This window comes from Lissotriton helveticus, chromosome 6, assembly GCF_964261635.1.
Source record: "Lissotriton helveticus chromosome 6, aLisHel1.1, whole genome shotgun sequence".
Taxonomy (NCBI): Eukaryota; Metazoa; Chordata; class Amphibia; order Caudata; family Salamandridae; genus Lissotriton; species Lissotriton helveticus.
This window is the reverse complement of record NC_136067.1, coordinates 142994205-143013404: the sequence shown is the minus strand read 5'-3', so window position 1 is coordinate 143013404 and position 19200 is coordinate 142994205. Positions and strand designations below refer to the sequence as shown.

Here is a 19200-nt window from a genome sequence, read left to right as displayed (position 1 = left end):
GACGGGGAACCCAGAGGAGACGGGTAGCGGGGCAGGATCCACGGAGGGCCCACCGCCAGACCCAGCAGCAGAGGAAACCAGGAGCGGCGAGGCCAGTAAGGGAGAACAGCCACCACCTGAGCCCCCATCCGCTGAACCTTCAGCAAGAAAGCAGGGATCAGAGGAAAGGGGGGGGAATGCATAGAGGAGCCAAGGGGGCCAAAGGACAGACAAGGCATCCACCCCCCAGGCCCCCAACTCCGGAGTCCTGGAGCAGAACAGGGGAAGCAGGGCATCGGTCCGGGAGGCAAACAGGTCCAGCACCGGAGTCCAGAACCTCCGGCAGAGCAACCTGAAAATCCGCGGGGCCAGACACAGGGAGAGAGAGGACGGGAACCTCCGACTCAAGGAATCTGCAACCACGTTGTCCACACCCCGAATGTGCAAGGCAGAGAGGGCCACCAGATGACGCTCGGCCCAACTCGCAATTGCACACGCCACCAAGTTCAGGGAAAGGTAGCGGGTACTGCCCTGGTGGTTGATGTAGGCCACAGTCACAGTGTTGTCCGACCTCACCAACACGTTGCACCCCAGAAGACGATCCTTGAAAAGGCGAAGCGCCCTCTCCACAGCAGACAGCTCCCTCCAATTCGAAGACCGGCGCGACTCCGAGGGGAGCCAACGCACCTGTACCGCCCAAGGACCCAAAGTCGCACCCCAGCCGGAAGCGCTGGCATCCGTCGTCAACACCAAGGGGGACGGGGGATGGAACCACAGACCCTTCGACAGATTCGAAGAATCCAGCCACCACTACAGAGCAGACACCAACTCCGGAGACACCGGCACAGGAATCGAGAAGTCCTGGACAGGAAAGGGCACCCAACGCTGAACATGCCACAACAGAGGCCGAAGATGAACCCTGGCCCAGGGCACCGTGAACACAGTGGCAGACATGTGTCCCTGAACCACCAGCCACTGTAGGAGAGGAGCCGAATCCTGGGCAAGCAAAGCCCTCAGCAAATACTGAAGACGCAGAATCCTCGACTCCGGGAGAAAGACCTTGCTCAGAACCGAGTCGAACACAGCCCCAATGAAGGTCCTCCGAGTGGCAGGATCCAGGTGACTCTTCGGCAGATTGACCAGGAACCCATGATCCCCTAGCGTACGCATGGTCAAGGAAAGGTGTCGAGACATGACCTCCGGAGATGGAGCCTGCAGCAGCCAGTCGTCCAGGTATGGAAAGACGGACACCCCCAGGAGATGGAGATGAGCCACAAAGGGAGCCGCCACCTTGGTAAACACCCTGGGGGCGGACCGGAGACCAAAGGGAAGGACGCAGAACTGCCAGTGACGACCCCACAGGCAGAAGCGCAGGAACTGCTGATCCCCCAACGCCATCGGAACATGGAGGTACGCATCCTGGAGATCCAGCGAGGTGAACACCCAGCCCTCCTGGATCAAGGGGATCACCCTCTGCAGAGTCTCCATCTTGAACGGGATTTTGCACACAAACAAGTTCAGGGCCCGAAGATTGATGACAACACGGAAACCCCCCGTGATCTTCGGGACCACAAAAACAATGGAATAAGTCCCCAGCCCACACTCCAGGGGGGGGGACCGGCACAATCGCCAGCTTGCTGAACAGAACTTGAACACCCTCCAGCAACGCCAGATGGCGAGACGGGTCCTAAGGCAAGGGGGTCACCACAACGCCAGAGGGAGGCGGTGGAGACAGGAACTCCATCCGGTAACCCTTGGACACAACATCCAGCACCCACTGGTCGGAGGTCGTCAGCTGCCAAGCAGGGAGGAACAGCCTCAGTCTCCCACCAACCGCGGGCTGACCACCAAAGAGACCGGGCACCGGAACGGCGTAGTCAGGAACGAGGAGCGCCCAAACCACCATCCGGCTGGGGCTTCTTCTGGAACCTCCGAGGAAAGGACCTACGGGCACCACGCTGGCCCTTAAACGAGGACTGCTGAAACAGGGAAGGCTGGCGAAAGAACCGGGCATTCGAGAAGGAGGACCCCTGAAGAGCAGGAGTATGACGGAAAGACAACGAATGGTTCCTCTCCTTGAAGACCTTATGAAGCTTGCCCTCGAGGGCGTCCCCATAAAGATGAGTACCAGAAAACGGCAACCTCAAGGCCATAGAACGCTGCGCAGCATCCGTCTTCCAACCCCGTAGCAGCAAGTTCCGACGGGCAGCAATAGAGGAACCACAAGAAAGAGCCGAAGCCCTGACGGAGTCAAAGGCAATGTCCGAAAGGAACTCCGACTGACGTTCCATAGACTCCAGCAGCTCGGGACAAGTGCCCCCCTCCTGCATAGTAGAAAACAAAGTCTTGAAGTCCGCCAGCAAAGACTGCGCAACATATGCACCATACACCGCCGACCGCAGTGCCAGGTGAGAGCCAGCATAAGATTTCTTCAGAGCCGAGTCCACCTTTTTATCAACGCCATCCTTCAGGATATTATCATCCGCCATGGAAGGCCGACCAACCAGAGAAGCAACCACAGAATCCACCTGCACCGAATCAGGCAGGGTAACCTCCATATCTTGTAAAGGATACAGCTTAGACATGAACCTGGGCATAGAAATATGGTCCGGGTCCTTCCATTCCCTAAGGAGGACATCCATGACAAAGGGGTGGATGGGCATGGAAGAAGACACAGGCTTCCTAAACTGCGGCAGAACAGTGTCCTGGGAGGTACTGGGCACAGAGTCTACAGGGAAGCCCATATTCTCCCGAACGTGGCAAAGAAGATCAGGCATCAGGTCCCTGGAAATGTATTTGCCCTGCCGATCCACCGCGCCCAAAGTGGACTCATCCGAGGAGGCAGAAGGAAGAAATATCCGAATACAGGGGAGCAGCAGCGTCAGAGCGACCCCCAGCACTCTTCCTGGAAGACTTGAGATCTGACAGCGCCTCCAAAATCAGGCGCTTCAGCCGTTTACAGCCACCCAGACCGGCACTCCGATCAGTAGGCGCAGAATCACCACTGTCAGAAGAGGAGGAGGACGACCTAACAGGAGAGACATGCTTTCTTTTCCTGTGGTGCTTCCCCATAGTAAACAGCACCCACGAGACACAGCAACTCAGCAGAAAACACAGCAGACACGGGACGCACAGCAGCACCACAAGCGGATACAGGAGAGAAAGAACTCCGGACTCCCGCCAAATATAGGAGGAAAACACTCACCCCACAGCTGCAGCCCCTCGGAAACCGAGGAGGAAGAAGGAGGGGCCGAAGATGAGCCTCCAAGGAGCGGCCGTCGAAAGAAACAACCAAAGTCACCCAGGCCGAAACAAGACGATGACGTCATCACCCCTGAACCGTCCAGCCAATGAGGAGAGGAATGCAGGGAACCCGGAACCCACCCGGGGGCCCGCACAGGCAAAAATGAGGAGCCGAAGTCGGGAACTGCCTCTCCAGCCCACGTCCAACACACCAGCCCCCGTAAACCACGGAGAAACGGCCCGCACTCCAGGGGCAATCAAAACTGCAGGAATGATGACCCCGAATCCTCGGAGGCGAGCGTGCCCAGCAAACCGGAACATACAGGGCCAGGACGCGCGGAGCAGCAGCGTGCCAGGACTCGGACTCCACCTCCAACAGCTGCCAGTCCACCGGAGCAAGCCGCAAACCCAGGGAAAGCGTCCCGTAGAGAAAGCTCCGGGGTGTCCACACATGCGCCCGAACCAGCACACAAGAGGGCCAGGAATCCAGGAGGCCAGCACATAAAGACACCACGGGGACCCGAGAAGCCCCGCAACCCAGGGCCCCCGCCACCAGGAAAGCACAGGAAGCCCAGCAGCCCGACTTACAACAATCCCACGGAGGTCCATGAGCGCCTCCTAGGCCCAGCAAAGGAGGAAACCACAGGACAGTCGTAGCAGGTAAGTGCCCGGCACTCACCCAAGCGTCACCCATCAGAAGTCCAACCGACAGGAAACAAAACAGGATTTGCTTCTGGTGGTGAGGTGTATTATAGCACCTGACAGAAGGGTGGGTGGAGTCAGAAAGCGTTTCCTGTTTTGTTTCCTGTCGTGTGGAATACCTCATGTGTGATGACTGGGTCGAGGACGAGTAGGACTAAGAGTAATGGGGATTACCCCCAGTAATCAAAGCAACATGCACAGCACATATCCGCACATGCGCTGAAGAGCTGTACCGCTAACCTGCTTTTCTGGAATATTAAGCTACTTGTGACGCTGTGTTGCTTGTCTGCTCAGCTGCTCTTCGGTGCTTCATTTGTGACGGTGCTTGCAGGTGGTCCTCCATTTTCGGGACCCTGACTTGTGTATCCTCGTCAGACTTGATCTCAGAGGAAGAGAAAAGCAAGAAAACTGTGAAAAAGAGAGAAAGATGGAGTGAATATGAACCTGCAAGTGTGAGGTAGACTGGAAGTGTAGGGTGGTGGAAGAAAGATGAGGTGGATTCAAGACTAGGCAGCTCTGGGGTGAAAGTAAGAAAAGCTTTGGGCCCATGCACTGCTCGCTGAGCCAGTTCCCAACAGTTTTTTGTACTAGCTTGTATTTTGAGGTCTAGGCTGATAAAAATATTTGAAAAAATACTGAGATCCGGTATTATTACCCCCTGAAACCTAACATTGCAAACACAAGAAGAAATCAGTTAAAAAATATTCTAGAGCTATGTAAATCGTCTCGGAATTATTATTAGAGTAAAGAGGTTGTTAAATGCGATTATGCAACATAATTTTGACAATTCTACATGAATTATTTTTCATCTACCAGTTCAGGTCTGTTCCAGAATATCAAAATGTAACGGGTGATTACTTTATACAAAATGTTATGCTGAAAGCACAGCACTGCCAAGCAGGGGCGGCTGGTGAGATTTGAAAGTGGTGAGGCGTAAACTAATTTGCATATTGCACCGCAGCGAGCGAGCCCGAACCACCTTGCATCCATCCATACATCATTCATGCATCCACCCATCCACCCACCCACCCATTCTGCATCCATACATCATTCATTCATGCATCCACCCATCCATCCATTCACCCATCCTGCACCCACCCTGCATCCATCATTCATGTATTTTTATGACCATAAAACTTGCACACAGCTTGTCAGTGTTCAATACCAGTCTCGAACCTTGTACTCCAGCACCAATGATACATGAATATTAATTGTTTTTAAAACATGTATTTATTCGACACCATTTTGTAATGCGCTGATAGTCACTGAAGAGGGCAGCGTCTGATGCTGCTTGGGAGGCAGAAGCGAACCCCCCCCCCCGCCCCCCCCACACACACACACACACAATCTCAATACATCCTGCTATGCACATGCTGCCCCGTAAGCAGATGTGGTACCCAGGCACACTCGAAGCAACCGAGTACCTCGTTGTCAAAGACTTAACAGACACAGGCATGAACCACTTGCCCCCAACCAGTAGCAGAAAAAAGGCTTGCCCTCCAGCTTACAATTGAGCACTGCAGCAATTGTTAACTTATGGACATCCAGTGAGCAGACAGTGGTCACACTTGAAATGGAAAGTGCACATGGTGTGCTACTCTGGACCCGATCGTTCTGGATTGCAATGCATCACAATAGCAGCCCTAAACATGATCATGGTTGCTGTGCACGTCAAGGCCAAAAACGGGTCAAAAATACCAGAGGCTCACATTTTGGGTTATTCAGAGTAGGAGGTGCACACTTGCAGAGCCATGTAGGGAACCTTCCCTTGGACTGGATTTTAGGAATTGGTCTTAAAGAGTAAATTTTAAAAAAAGATTTCTGCGCGAATTCATGCCGAGATAGGAGAAAGTACTGCTGACGTAGGTCTTCCTATCTTTTGTGCAAAGGGGCACTTGCCGCTACAGAAATTATTTCATGTTCCACACTGTGTCACAGTGTGACATATGTACTTAATGTATGTTACGGTAGCGGATGGCGCAAAGTCACACAATGATTGGCCTGCACATGGACCTCTGGACCAGCCAATCCTGGCGCTGCATGCAGCGCCAGGATTGGCTAGGGGGGCACCATGACTGCTCGCCCAGTCGCCCTTTATAACCTCGGGGGCTGAGGCCCGCCCCCTGGTCCTCTCTCTAAGGGAGACTTCAGCAGGAAACTATCTGCGCATGCTCGGGATAGCTTGTGCCCAAACATTCACTTGCGCAGTACTGCTGCAGCTGAGTGGACTGTCACTCAAGCTGCAGCAGGCCCAGCCCCCCACCCCGCCCACCCCCCCTGCGCACTCCGGAAAAGTCGGGTGTCTCCTGGATTCTCGGCCGGCGGGTAGCGCGATCATGCTATATTTTTATTTTTATTTCAGTGACGGCGCGGTGGGTCCATGGTGCTTAGTGGGGCTACGCCCCTACGCCCCAATGGACGCACCGCGCCTGCTGCCAAGCCATCGGAGACCCCGGGTGTCTCACAGATGAGCCTTTTAAAGAGTATAGTATTGCTTCAGGGAGATTGGCGGGAAGGAAGGCACTCCCACGGTCCACACCGGCCTAGCGCACCGCATCCAAGCACTGCCTGAATCACGTGGTCAGGCATAAACCTATGGTACCCACATTCCAGATGCATGTGTTTGTGATATATTTGCAATGAGACGGTTAGCAGGAACTGCCACTAGGTGGTGCTATATCACGGCGCACGCTGCAAATGTTTACTTGGGCATGGTTTTTGTTGTTTTAAACAATGTAGGCCACCTGTGGCTCGGAGAAAAATCAGATGCCCTGCATGAAGTTTGTGACCAAGGCCCTACAAAAGCTTCTGACAGGCATGGGACCGCTGCATCTTGGATTTTAACTTTATTTCATACATCAGACATTGAATGCTTGACGGACGTACACATTGTGGCAATAAGAGGGAAGAACGCCAGTTGAATAGGTTAGCGTGTTAATGCGCCGACTTTGGAGCTGTGTGTGCAATGCTTAATCTGTTAATTATGGTAACACAACTACTAACCATCTCACCCCTAAAGGGATGACAATTCGGACTATCTCAGGCCCGAAAGCTATAAGGGTGGCTCCAGCGGCAGTTAATAGTCATTTTTAATGTATACTAAATTAATAATACACTGTGGTGGTCATCTCTAAATAAACCACATAGCGCCACCTCGTGGCAGACAATCAAAAGCACCATTGTTGACAATTAAGTGCCGGTGCCGGGCACTGGAAACTATTGGCTCAAATTAAGCACAATGTGTGTGTGAACACTGCAGATCACAGGTTTGAATCCTGGTGCGGCCAGCGCAGTATTCGATGTTTCTGACATTGATTACAAAGAGTAGCAGTAAGGTGGCTGCTATGGATGTTTGCTGTTGCCGTGCCCATATGAAACAGTCAAATCTGCATTGTCAAGCACTGCGAAAAAGCACGATATTAAGTTCTGAAATAGTGTATTTCATATTCCATGAAGCTGGTGCATACATGCCAATATCTGGAAGCAGGAAAGAGGGGAATTTGAAGCATAATTTGGGGGCATGCATTTCCCCCATTAACCCACATTGCAGTGGAGGCAATTTTAGGTGGCGACAGCTAAATAAAGCTATTTTTTGCTTTAAAAGTGGGAGTCTTCAACTGAAATTGGTTGTGCTGGCATTTACGTTGGTCTATATCGATTACTCTTCATTTTGAGATCTGTTTTTTCTCATGGAATTTAAAGTATAAAAGTGATAAAAGTTTTTGCTCCAATGGCAGAGGCCACCACACAAGAGAAGCTTCTGGAAAGTAATGAAATAGAACATGATTTTCATATTAAATGACAGGCTGCTATCCAAGGCTGGTGGCGGAAAGACTGAATCCCTTCTGTACTTTAATAGTGATCACGCGGACTCTTATTAAAGATTCATAATCACCACCGCAAGCACATTAACCCAGAGAACACGTAGTGCCTATCTGCAAGACAAGGAAAACACACAGCAGCGAAACACTGCCAAGCTCGGAGGGAAGCCGACTGTCCACGGAAGTTGAATTTTGGATGCCACCCTCTCATTCGATTCCAAATAATAATTTGGCAGACACTGTACATTTTATTCTTAACCGCACCAAGGATTTGCAAGTAGGGCCCATAGTTCAACATCAGGGCCGTGCATTTCTTTACACTTTTCCAGTACACAGTGAAAACATATTCACTACGACAAGGGATGCACACGCGTGTGTAAGTCACAGTTCATCAGAAGGGTCAGTAGTTCTATCCCTTGCACTAACATCAGTGGCTGCAATGAACATATGTCCATACACAGCCTGTTTGTACAACCTTAAGGCATGTCTTGTACCCAGAGCATTCTGTGTGCGGCCATATGCCATGTGCTGTGTGCGGCCATAAGCCATGACTTGCACCCAGAGCCTGCTGTGTGCTGCCATGTGCTGTGTGCGGCCATAAGCCATGCCTTGTACCCAGAGCCTGCTGACTGCGGCCGTAAGCCATGCCTTGTATCCAGAGCCTGCTGTCTGCTGCCGTAAGCCATGCCTTGTACCCAGAGCCTTCTGACTGCGGCCATAAGCCATGCCTTGTACTCCAAGCCTGCTGTCTGCGGCCGTAAGCCATGCCTTGTACCCAGAGCCTGCTGTCTGCGGCCTTAAGCCAATCCTTGTACTCAGAGCCTGCTGTCTGCGCCCGTAAGCCATGCCTTGTACCCAGAGCCTGCTTTCTGCGGCCGTAAGCCATACCTTGTACCCAGAGCCTGCTGTCTGCGGCCGTAAGCCATGCCTTGTACCCAGAGCCTGCTGTCTGCGGCCGTAAGCCATGCCTTGTACCCAGAGCCTGCTGACTGCGGCCATAAGCCATGCCTTGTACCCAGAGCCTGCTGTCTACGGCCGTAAGCCATGCCTTGTACCCAGAGCCTGCTGACTGCGGCCATAAGCCATGCCTTGTACTCAGAGCCTGCTGTCTGCGGCCGTAAGCCATGCCTTGTACCCAGAGCCTGCTGACTGCGGCCGTAAGCCATGCCTTGTATCCAGAGTCTGCTGTCTGCGGCCGTAAGCCATGCCTTGTACCCAGAGCCTGCTGACTGCGGCCATAAGCCATGCCTTGTACTCCAAGCCTGCTGTCTGCGACCGTAAGCCATGCCTTGTACTCAGAGCCTGCTGTCTGCGGCCGTAAGCCATGCCTTGTACCCAGAGCCTGCTGTCTGCGGCCGTAAGCCAATCCTTGTACTCAGAGCCTGCTGTCTGCGCCCGTAAGCCATGCCTTGTACCCAGAGCCTGCTGTCTGCGGCCGTAAGCCATGCCTTGTACTCAGAGCCTGCTGACTGCGGCCATAAGCCATGCCTTGTACTCAGAGCCTGCTGTCTGCGGCCGTAAGCCATGCCTTGTACCCAGAGCCTGCTGTCTACGGCCGTAAGCCATGCCTTGTACCCAGAGCCTGCTGACTGTGGCCATAAGCCATGCCTTGTACTCAGAGCCTGCTGTCTGCGGCCGTAAGCCATGCCTTGTACCCAGAGCCTGCTGACTGCGGCCATAAGCCATGCCTTGTACTCCAAGCCTGCTGTCTGCGACCGTAAGCCATGCCTTGTACTCAGAGCCTGCTGTCTGCGCCCGTAAGCCATGCCTTGTACCCAGAGCCTGCTGTCTGCGGCCGTAAGCCATGCCTTGTACCCAGAGCTGGCTCTGTGCGGCCAGAAGTTCTGCCTTGTGCCCGGAGCCTGCTGTGTATATCCAAGAGATGGGGGGTACAACAATAGGGTGCAGGTTTTATATATAGTCTATATTTATATATATATAGACATTAGGCCATGCCTGTGAAAATGCATTTGGCCTAATAAAAACATGTTGTTGGAATAATTGTAGTAATAAAGAGAGATTAGGTAATGTATCACTATAGTGCAAATGTCAAAACCCATGGGTTTGCCATAGTAGAACTTTATCTTCTGGGTCTTCGGGACCAGGACCATCACCTTGATCACTTCTTCATGCTCTGAGCCTATGAAATGAGTGTGCTCTGTGCTTTGGTTCTGTTTCATATATTCCTGTGGGTATAAGCAGTGCACACGAACAGTATGGTATAAACTGTATATGCAGAAGTGCAGAGAGCAATATGGTACTTTTTTACTATTGTAGGAGAAGAGGGGCACTATGACCCAATTAAGGCGTTCCCTCCTAAATCATTGGCTTTTAACGCACTCAGCAATTGGGGGTAAGGGGGTGTGTGTGTATATATATATGTGTGTGTGTGTGTGTGTGTGTATATACATATATATATATATATATATATATATATATATATATATATATATATATATATATATATCAACATCCGCCCTCCAGCAATGTGGAAGGAAAGAGCCAACAAGCAGGGAAATACAGGTGAGGCTATTTTATTGGCAACTGTACAGCGTAGGTATGATGCATTTCAGACTGCTCCTGACTGTGTATGTGTATATATATTCTCTTTATCTATCTCTCTATCTCTATCTCTCTGTCTCTCTCTATATCTATATCTCTTATCTCTAGCTCTATCTGGCCACCTGTGCTTAGTGGCGGAGTGGAGCCAGCCCTGCCAAGTGCCACTGTTGGAAAACGAGGCAGTATCTGTGAGGCCTGCACAAATAACATGTCACATTTGTCCTTCACTGGGAACCTAACACCCTCGTGCAGCGCCTAAATCTCAGGTAGCTTTGAAGAGCAGTTACGGCTTACTCAAGGGAGCTGGTGTCGGCTAGTACTCGCCATTACAGGTGCACATGGGTCCCCTGAAATACCAACCAATGAGATGTGAGAAGGCCCAGAAAGAAGCTAATTGGTCTTTAGTAATAACCCTTTGCATAATGTTGTAGCCATCACCTCCCCGTCCCTGGGAAAGTTCCGCCTATCTGTGTGACAGTCACTGGACATGGGTACATATGATCCATTCGGGTGACTGGTGCTTCTCCGCAATCCATCAAGGATTTATATGTAAATTGCGGCAAATCACCCATGAAGGTTTCAAGGGGCTGGAGTTGCAGCTGCAATGTTGGCTCCCACGCTGTGCGACGTGCCACCTGCTATCAGGCCCAACCTCTCCCTCCACTCTTTCTCTCCAGTGATAAAAACATATCTCTCGCTCTCGCTCTCCCTCTCCCTCGCCTTTTCACATTCATGTTTTGGGGGCACCGCCAGTGAGTTACTCACCCTTAGATTGTCTGTGCCTACACAGCGGCGGCTCCTCTACTAAGGCGTAGGAACGCCGCCCCACTGCTCTTCAAGCAGTGGAAAAAGGACACATAAAATGATAACGCCACGTTCTCATTTTATTTTTCTGTGATGCAGCCGTTTTACAGCGTGGGTGGGGCTAGTCTGTCGTCGCAGCCAGAAATGGAATGAGTGGTGGACAATTAACTGAGCATGCCAGTTTGGCCGGACCACTCTGGCCAGCCAAACCGTAATGCACACTTTGCATGTTCTCCACCTAGGCTGCATGAGGGCCTGGTGGAGAACATGCCCAGGCTCCCATGTCTCTGAGCGCCGAACCACAGCGCTCAGACCAATCACAACGCTGCTGTAAGACAGCGTTGTGATTGGTCAGAGGAGCCTGAGTGCCTGTGTAATGTAATCTTGTGCACATGTAAAGCGCTCCAATGCCCTTGAGCCAAGTTTGTGCTATAAAAAAAATCTGCAAAAAAATTACGTTGGAAGTATTTCCTGTTTTGAGTGCTAAAGGGGCCATTAATCTACTTTAGAACTTTACATTTTTTTCTTATCAATATTTATCGAGATTTTGTTTTATATATTATAAATATTTTATAACTATCAATCATTCCGTTTTGGGGATTGGTCTTGCAGGCTGTTAGTCTCTTTCTTGGTCGACAACTGGTTTGGCGCGCTACGGACAGTTTGCAAAAGCCTAATAACCGTTGAATCTTGAGTTTTTTGAACAACAAAACTATGTAACGAAAGCAGACCGGCACCCTCACCTTTTCGCTGCAGGAAGTCCAGATTTCGATTTTAAACCCCAGTGTTTTAAACCGAACCCCCTTTAAGATGCACAATCGGGACCACCCGCAATTAAGACTGGTGATTGAGGGGCGTGGCTGCATGTTGTGTCACTGACTTCATTTGCTGAGTGTTTTATGCCACCTTGCGGAAATGACACTTGCAGTGGGTCATTTCCCACACAGTTTGCAGTGTTGAGACGTCTAGCTTTCGGGGCAAAGGTCATTTTGACTTTGGCCTCGAACAAGCTGATGTCACATGAAGAGCGGAGTCTCTCCGGTGTCTGCCATATGCCGGCCGTGACCCCGCCAGGTCAAAGGTCCGGCTCCAGCAGCTGGGGAGACAAACATTGGCTAATTTGCCGCTCAGGGTTCAGACCGAAGATGCCCCGTGCCCTTGGCCTGCACTCCAAAGGTCAAGTTGATGTTTTGTTTGAATAACAGCAGTTCGGCACATGTGCAGCCCCCTGAGTTCAGAGGTGGCCCCTTCAAGGAAGGAGTGACGTTCAGCGGAAGCGGGGGCCTGAAAGGCTGTGGGGAGTGACCCCCAGCGTGACCCCCCTCTCCCTCGAGTGTCTGTGGGGAAGGGAGGTCAGACATTCTCTGCTTGTGGAGTTTTTTTTTTTCGCTTCTAGTTCATGCCCCGGGCGGGTCCCAGACAAAGAGCTCATTGGATGGGCGGCTCAGCGTTCTGTAGTGGTCCCACAATTCTTTGTCACACTTATGTTCATTTTTTGCTGCACATTTTTTAAAAATTCAGCTGGACTCTTGTTGTTTTTCTAGAACTTTGGTGTGAAAAATGAACATAGGTCCCAGAGATGAAGTGAGGGTACCATTTATTGCCTGCTCAGACACAGGTTCTCCATAGAGCAACTGCAAGAGGTCAAAGTCCTGGCTCACAGCTGTCCACTCTAGGATAGAATTCTGTAATTCTGTACTGAGGTGGATGCCACAAATGAACAAAGATATAAGAAGAAATTAGAAAAAAAAATTGGCTACATTTCAATGAAGGAAACTGAACAGACAAAAAGAAGACCGGACTCTATACATATAAACCTAGGGCCTTATTTGGAGTTTGAGGGTGGAATGATCCATCACAATCTGAGTGGAGGCCACATCCCCTGCATTAGAAGTGCATTATAGTCTATGTCGCTTGCAACATGGCAGACTGGATATCCATCACTTTTTGACGGCAGGGTCGGACCGGCCTATAGGACTATCGGGCAGTGCCCGACAGGCCACTGTGTGGGCCATTTTTTGGGCTGTTTGTGGGCCTGTTTTCTTATGATCTGGTGGGCCAATTTGTACTGTTGATTTCTTTGATATTAAAACAAACATTGCCTGCAGCAAGCTCAAATCCATGCAGTCCACCATACATTTCAAAACACTTATACAGTGTGTCTTTACCGGTACAAGATAAATACAGAATTTAAAGGCATCTTTATTCATTGCTTGGACATTTGTAATCACCAAAAATCGGGTGGGTCGTGACCCACAGTTTGAGATACACTGGTCTACTGCCACACTATCCCATTTGATGCCACACACACATCCCATCATGTGTTCCACACTGTATGCCGCAAGGAACACTTCACTTAATGGAGGTTCATCCTCCTTCTACAGTTCTTCTCGTACTCTCTCGTTACAATGCAGTAAATGTGGTCTGTAATCCATTCATCATACAATACGGCAAATTCACATACAGCTGGTAGCTTTCTCAGGTTTACTTTGTATTTCTCTATCCTCTCTCATTCACTCTATAGTTTTCTCAAAATGGTGTCTTTCATGGATCGTGCTTGTGTGGGGCAGGTAGTGTAAAACTACTACTTCAATACAAACATATATTTATTTAGGCCTCATGTTCCAGATCAGACAAATTCTCCAAAACGTCATGCCTTAAACAGCTGTCACTTACGCACTACCCCTAAATGTGCTCCACTCTTGCATAGTTCTGGAACACTTTCTTCTACTTACTCCATTTTAGTGTGGTTGCACTGGAAGGATTAGAAATAAGGGAACAGGATTATGTTCTGCATGTTTCCTTTCAAAGTGATAAAATGGAGACTCATTTTTTTAAATCACTGACATGCTGCAAAGCCTGTAGTTATTAAATAAACTCTCACCAATGTAGAAACGTACATTAACTATTTTCAGTACCACAGAACCTAATGGCCAGATGTACAAAACTTTTCAGCGGTCACAAACACTCATTTACAAAACCTAAGTGTTTCTGACTGCTAAAAAGGTATTTTGAATGTACTAAGCAGTAGTGTTTTACCACCTCCTAAAAATAGGTTTATGAATGGACACCGATTCACAATTAGGAAGGGGCATCATGTCGTGGGCATCCCTTCCAAACCACGATTTGGATCCATATATATGCATTGTTAGCAACCAGAATTTTGGCCACACACCATTGATAATTACCGACTCCCAAATTGGGGTGGCTCTTATCTGCAAAATAAATTAGGTCCCCTCTGGTAAACTGGATTTGCTCAGATGTGAGACCCTTGCTCACTGCACCATCAGGATTCAAGCAAGCCGGGCCGAAGACGGCTGTAATGCCAGAAACCGGACCCCGGAAGCTTGTTTCCTTTCCAGTAAAGAATTGGCTTGGTAGTTTGGTCTGCCCTGTTCCCATGATGCACTGGGCCAGGGTCAGACTAATTTGCATGTAGCAAGGTTCTGAACTGGGATGGTGCAGTGAGCTAAAAAACGGTGATGGATCAAGCCCTGATCTTTTGACTGGGTAGGAGTGTTCTGCTTAATTCAGATACTCTGTCCATCACCACCCCCTTTTGAATCGTTTTGGCCACCACAAGTGTGGAAGGGTATGCTCAGATGTGAGTCCCTTGCTCACTGCACCATCAGGATCCAAGCAAGCCGGGCCGAAGACGGCTGTAATGCCAGAAACCGGCCCCCGGAAGCTTGTTTCCTTTCCAGTAAAGAATTGGCTTGGTAGTTTGGTCTGCCCTGTTCCCATGATGCACTGGGCCAGGGTCAGACTAATTTGCATGTAGCCAGGTTCTGAACTGGGATGGTGCAGTGAGCTAAAAAACGGTGATGGATCAAGCCCTGATCTTTTGACTGGGTAGGAGTGTTCTGCTTAATTCAGATACTCTGTCCATCACCACCCCCTTTTGAATCGTTTTGGTAAACTGGAGTGGCAGCTTCTCACTAAAGTTTTTATTTTTTTAGCAGCCCCATTGTGTCAAAGGAAATAGGCTGCGGTAAAAACACAGAGGTTGCAAAACGTTGATATGCAAATAAAGGAAGCATTTTGTGAACACCGTATTACTACATCTGTCAAAAAGAGTTCTAGTATTGCAGCACACGACATTTGCTAAATTGAAGTTTAAAGTTTGTCTGCATTGAATACGTGTTTATATAAGTCTCTGAATATATTTATGTACTATTAACATGTGAACAAAGAAAAGCAGGAGACTACAGGTTATTAGTCATAAAATCTTACAGCAAGGAAGCACCATTTTGAACTTCATAACCATAACACCGAAGCAATAACCCATGAAGTAAAACCTATTGTGTTTGTCAATGGCTGTTATATCCGTATCAGACTAACATTCTTTGTTTATTAGTAGCAAAGTGTACTTGTTTTTAGTAAATTGAACTGATCTCACCTTTTTGTATTCTCTTTTAACCCCTAGAATATTAACGGCAGTCGGCAGCCTCCTCACTACGTCTACGACCCGTCCATCTTCGCGTTTCGCTCCCTCAGCACTGTGAAACCTCTGAGCCCCAAAGCCCCTCTCGAAGAACCATCATGTGCCTACTGAAGGAGATCCAGGCTATAACCTCAGGACCCACCGACCACCACCACCAGCAGGGACATCCGCTAACCGCAATAAGGAGCTTCTCGCCCCAGAATAGCTTTTTCTTAGACTCTCATTATTACTACTACTACGAGACCAACTTAAGCGTATTCCCAGGAATGGTTAGAGAGAAGCAGCGAATGTACAAGCCTATGTAGTTCAGGTGTACAGAGTGTGGTAGGACTATCCGGCAGGTGAGGTGGTGTGTGAAGAGATATGAGAAGGACTGTCGCGAAGGGGATGCTATGCCCCACAGTGGACAAGGTGAGCAGAGTGGGCCAATGTGCCCTTCTTTGTGGATGGGGCTTCTGGCTTGTGAACAGTATGACTACTATCTGGTGTTCTCAGACCTGCACCAAAACGCAAGACTACTACATGATCAACTCGAAGGATCTGTGCACATCTAGACGAAGCCTCTTTGATTCCAGTGAAGCAGAATGTTCGACTAGTGACTGATAAATAATCCGCTTCTGGTTTCAGCCCATGAATGTTAGAAGCACCGGAGCTGTGCTCACTGACGGCTGCAGCAACCGCTATTTTTCTACACATATTTTTGTAACGTTATGGTTTATTTTTCCTATGCGCTTGTCTAAAGGCATCACAGTGTCTGTCGGTGAGTGGGCTGTCCTCTATAAATACAAAAAGAGACAAAAACTTATATGAACTTAGCTACAAGTCCAGCTAACATTCTCTGCACGTACTGGAAATTGTGCTTTGGGTGTATGCAAATAAAATCATTTCAAGAAGATTTTTGGATAGTGTCTTTGTTTTGTTGTTGGTGTTTTTTTATCCCCTTTTAGACTTTAATGCTCCACATTTAATTATCTGTGGTCAACAGTCATTCCACATTAAGTTATCCGTGGTCCACATTCAATTTTCTGAGGTCCCCAGTCGTTCCACATTCAATTATTCCTGGTCCGCGGTCATGCCTACATTGATAGAACACCGCTTCATTCATTTATTGATCGGGCTTTGTAAAGTGTAGACCAAGCACTGCCAAGCATCATAGCTCTGTACAGAGTAGCAAGTAACAAAACAAGCCACATCATAACCCATTCTCTAAAGAAATTTGGTAATGGGCAGTAGTGACTTAATTATGCCATCCATAAAACAAACACATCAGGTATATATGTGACACAAATAGATGGAAGCAAAAGATGACTGACAAACCAGCATTGGCAAAGCCAGTAGGAGTGTCTGTTTTAAAACAAGTAATGGCATTCACATTTTCATGAAGCTGTAATCCGTACTTTCCTGATTTAGGCTACAGCTTGTTAGGTGTTTTCTAGCGGTCTTTCGAGTTAGATGCATGTGCTTTCGGGAGCACTATGTCAGACTTCAAGCTGTTATTAAAGGCATCATAGGCAGATCATGCACTTTTCACAAAAACCACCACTGCGTTGCATGTGTCTGATACACTCACTCCTGGGGTGGGGAGAGGTCTATAGTGTGATAGGTAAGGTACTGTAGGTACATATGTATGATAGTTATTGTAGGTATATTGTAGTTAAGTAGGTATGGTATTTAGGTTTGTATGTGTGGTAGGTTCATATGTTCCGTGTGGTAAGTTGGCATGGTAGGCATGGAAAAAGTGTTAGTTTAGTTGTGGTAGATAAATTAGGTCAAGTATGGAAGATGGGAATGGTAGGTACCCAAGGTAGGTAAGTAAATATGGTAAGTAGGCACAGAGGATTGTTAGGCATGTTTTAGGTTGTGTAAAGCCCATGGGTTAGGTATGGTAGGTTGGCATGGAAGTTTTTAAGGTAGTCATAAGTTTTTTCAGGTAGCTTGATAGGTTATGGTAGGTGAAGCACTGTAAGTATGGCAGGTCTGTTTGTATGGTTGTCATAAGTAGGTATGGTAGGCAGGCATATTAAAATAAGTGATAAATAAGTAGGTATGATGTGTAGGCAATGTTACGTTTAGTGTGGTATCCTTTGTAGGCACGTGTGATAGATAGGCTTGTATGATAGCGTTGTTAGGCATGTTCTGATAGGTAGAGTAGGTAGGTCGGATACATACGTTTGTGAGGTACTGGAGGTTAGGTATCAAAATGAGGCTTGGTAGGTATGGAAGGTCCGTTATCTATACTAATATAATAAAGAGAGAGCCCAAACCTTTGAGGCGGGTAATCTCAGGAACCACAGCACCAATCACAACACCCAATACAGCGTTGGAAAGGGCAGTTGCAGCAGAAGGACATAGGCTATGCAGCCGCCCACCATATACATTTAAAAGGTAAAAGAACCGTGCCAGCAAAGTAGTCCCTTGTGGGCGTGTCTGTGTTGTGCTGTGGGCGTGTGCTTGGGGCGTGACAACGTGACAAACGCTCGGGGCGTGTGGTACGTTCCGCCCTTCATGCCATGTCTCATATAGTGTGCTAATCCCACCCTGCTCCCTTTAAATACCCCTGCACCCCATAATCATAACCCACCCTTACTCCTTAAAATACCCCAACACCCTTGAACACTAACCCATCTTAACACTATAAATATACCCTGTACCCCAAAACCCAAACCTAGCCCTGAACCCTAAAAATACCACTGTACCCTAAAACCAACCCTGAACCCTAAAATACCCCTGTACCCCAAAACCCAAACCTAGCCCTGAGCCCTTAAAATACCCCTGTACCCCAAAACCTACCCCTGAACCCTAAAAATACCCCTGTACCCCAAAACCCAAACCTAGCCCTGAACCCTAGAAATAACCCTGTACCCCAAACCTACCCCATAACCCTAAAATACCCCTGTACCTCAAAACCCAAACCTAGCCCTGAACTCTTAAAATACCCTGTACCCCAAAACCCAAACCTACCCCTGAACCCTTAAAATACCCCTATACCCCAAACCTAGCCCTGAACCCTAAAAATACCCCTGTACCCCAAAACCCATACCTATCTCTAAACCCTAAAACGACCCCTGTACCCCAAAACTATATCTGAACCCTTAAAATACCCAAACACCTCAAAACATATACCTCAGTACCTCAAAACATATACCCCTATACCCATACTTACCTTATCCAAATATAAAAAAAAACATGCTTTTACCATTCATGCATTTACACCGAATTTCGTTGTAAATGTATGCGTGGTAAAAGCATATAAAATGTAATGCCATGCGTTATAATGCCATTGCGGAGTCATGGTACTTTCGTAATGAAAGTATGCCGAGTGATGGTATGCGGAAAGAAAGTTGCGGAATAATGGGTGTTTACCCTCCCCCGGTAAGTACATTGGTGGCACGGCGGCCCACATCTCCAGCAACATACTCATATTTTTTCACCACCCATTTGAAAAATGCACAGGTCTCTCTCATTGATGGCCAGCACCGACATACACTTTTAGACACACCTCCCGCCACAAGTTCTAGAATTGCGAACTTAAGAGCTGGGGAGCTACGTTCGAATCTCGGCATCAGTTCAACATCCTGTGATTCCAGGCAAATCGCTTTGTCTCCCTGTGCCTACCACAAATGAATGTGTTCTTCTGTAATGTAA

General features: G+C 48.6%; 1 protein-coding gene across 2 annotated transcripts in view; it reads left to right on the top strand.

Moving 5' to 3' along the window:
• The window catches only part of LOC144762339 (uncharacterized), a 539245-nt gene extending 522797 nt beyond the window's left edge, over positions 1-16448 (top strand). For both annotated transcript variants that reach the window (XM_078647501.1, XM_078647500.1), the window contains exon 5: positions 15538-16448. In XM_078647501.1, the coding sequence (XP_078503627.1) occupies positions 15538-15666 (129 nt within the window). In that variant the 3' untranslated portion in view covers positions 15667-16448. The remainder of the gene's footprint in view (positions 1-15537) is intronic.
• Positions 16449-19200: the final 2752 nt, after the last annotated feature.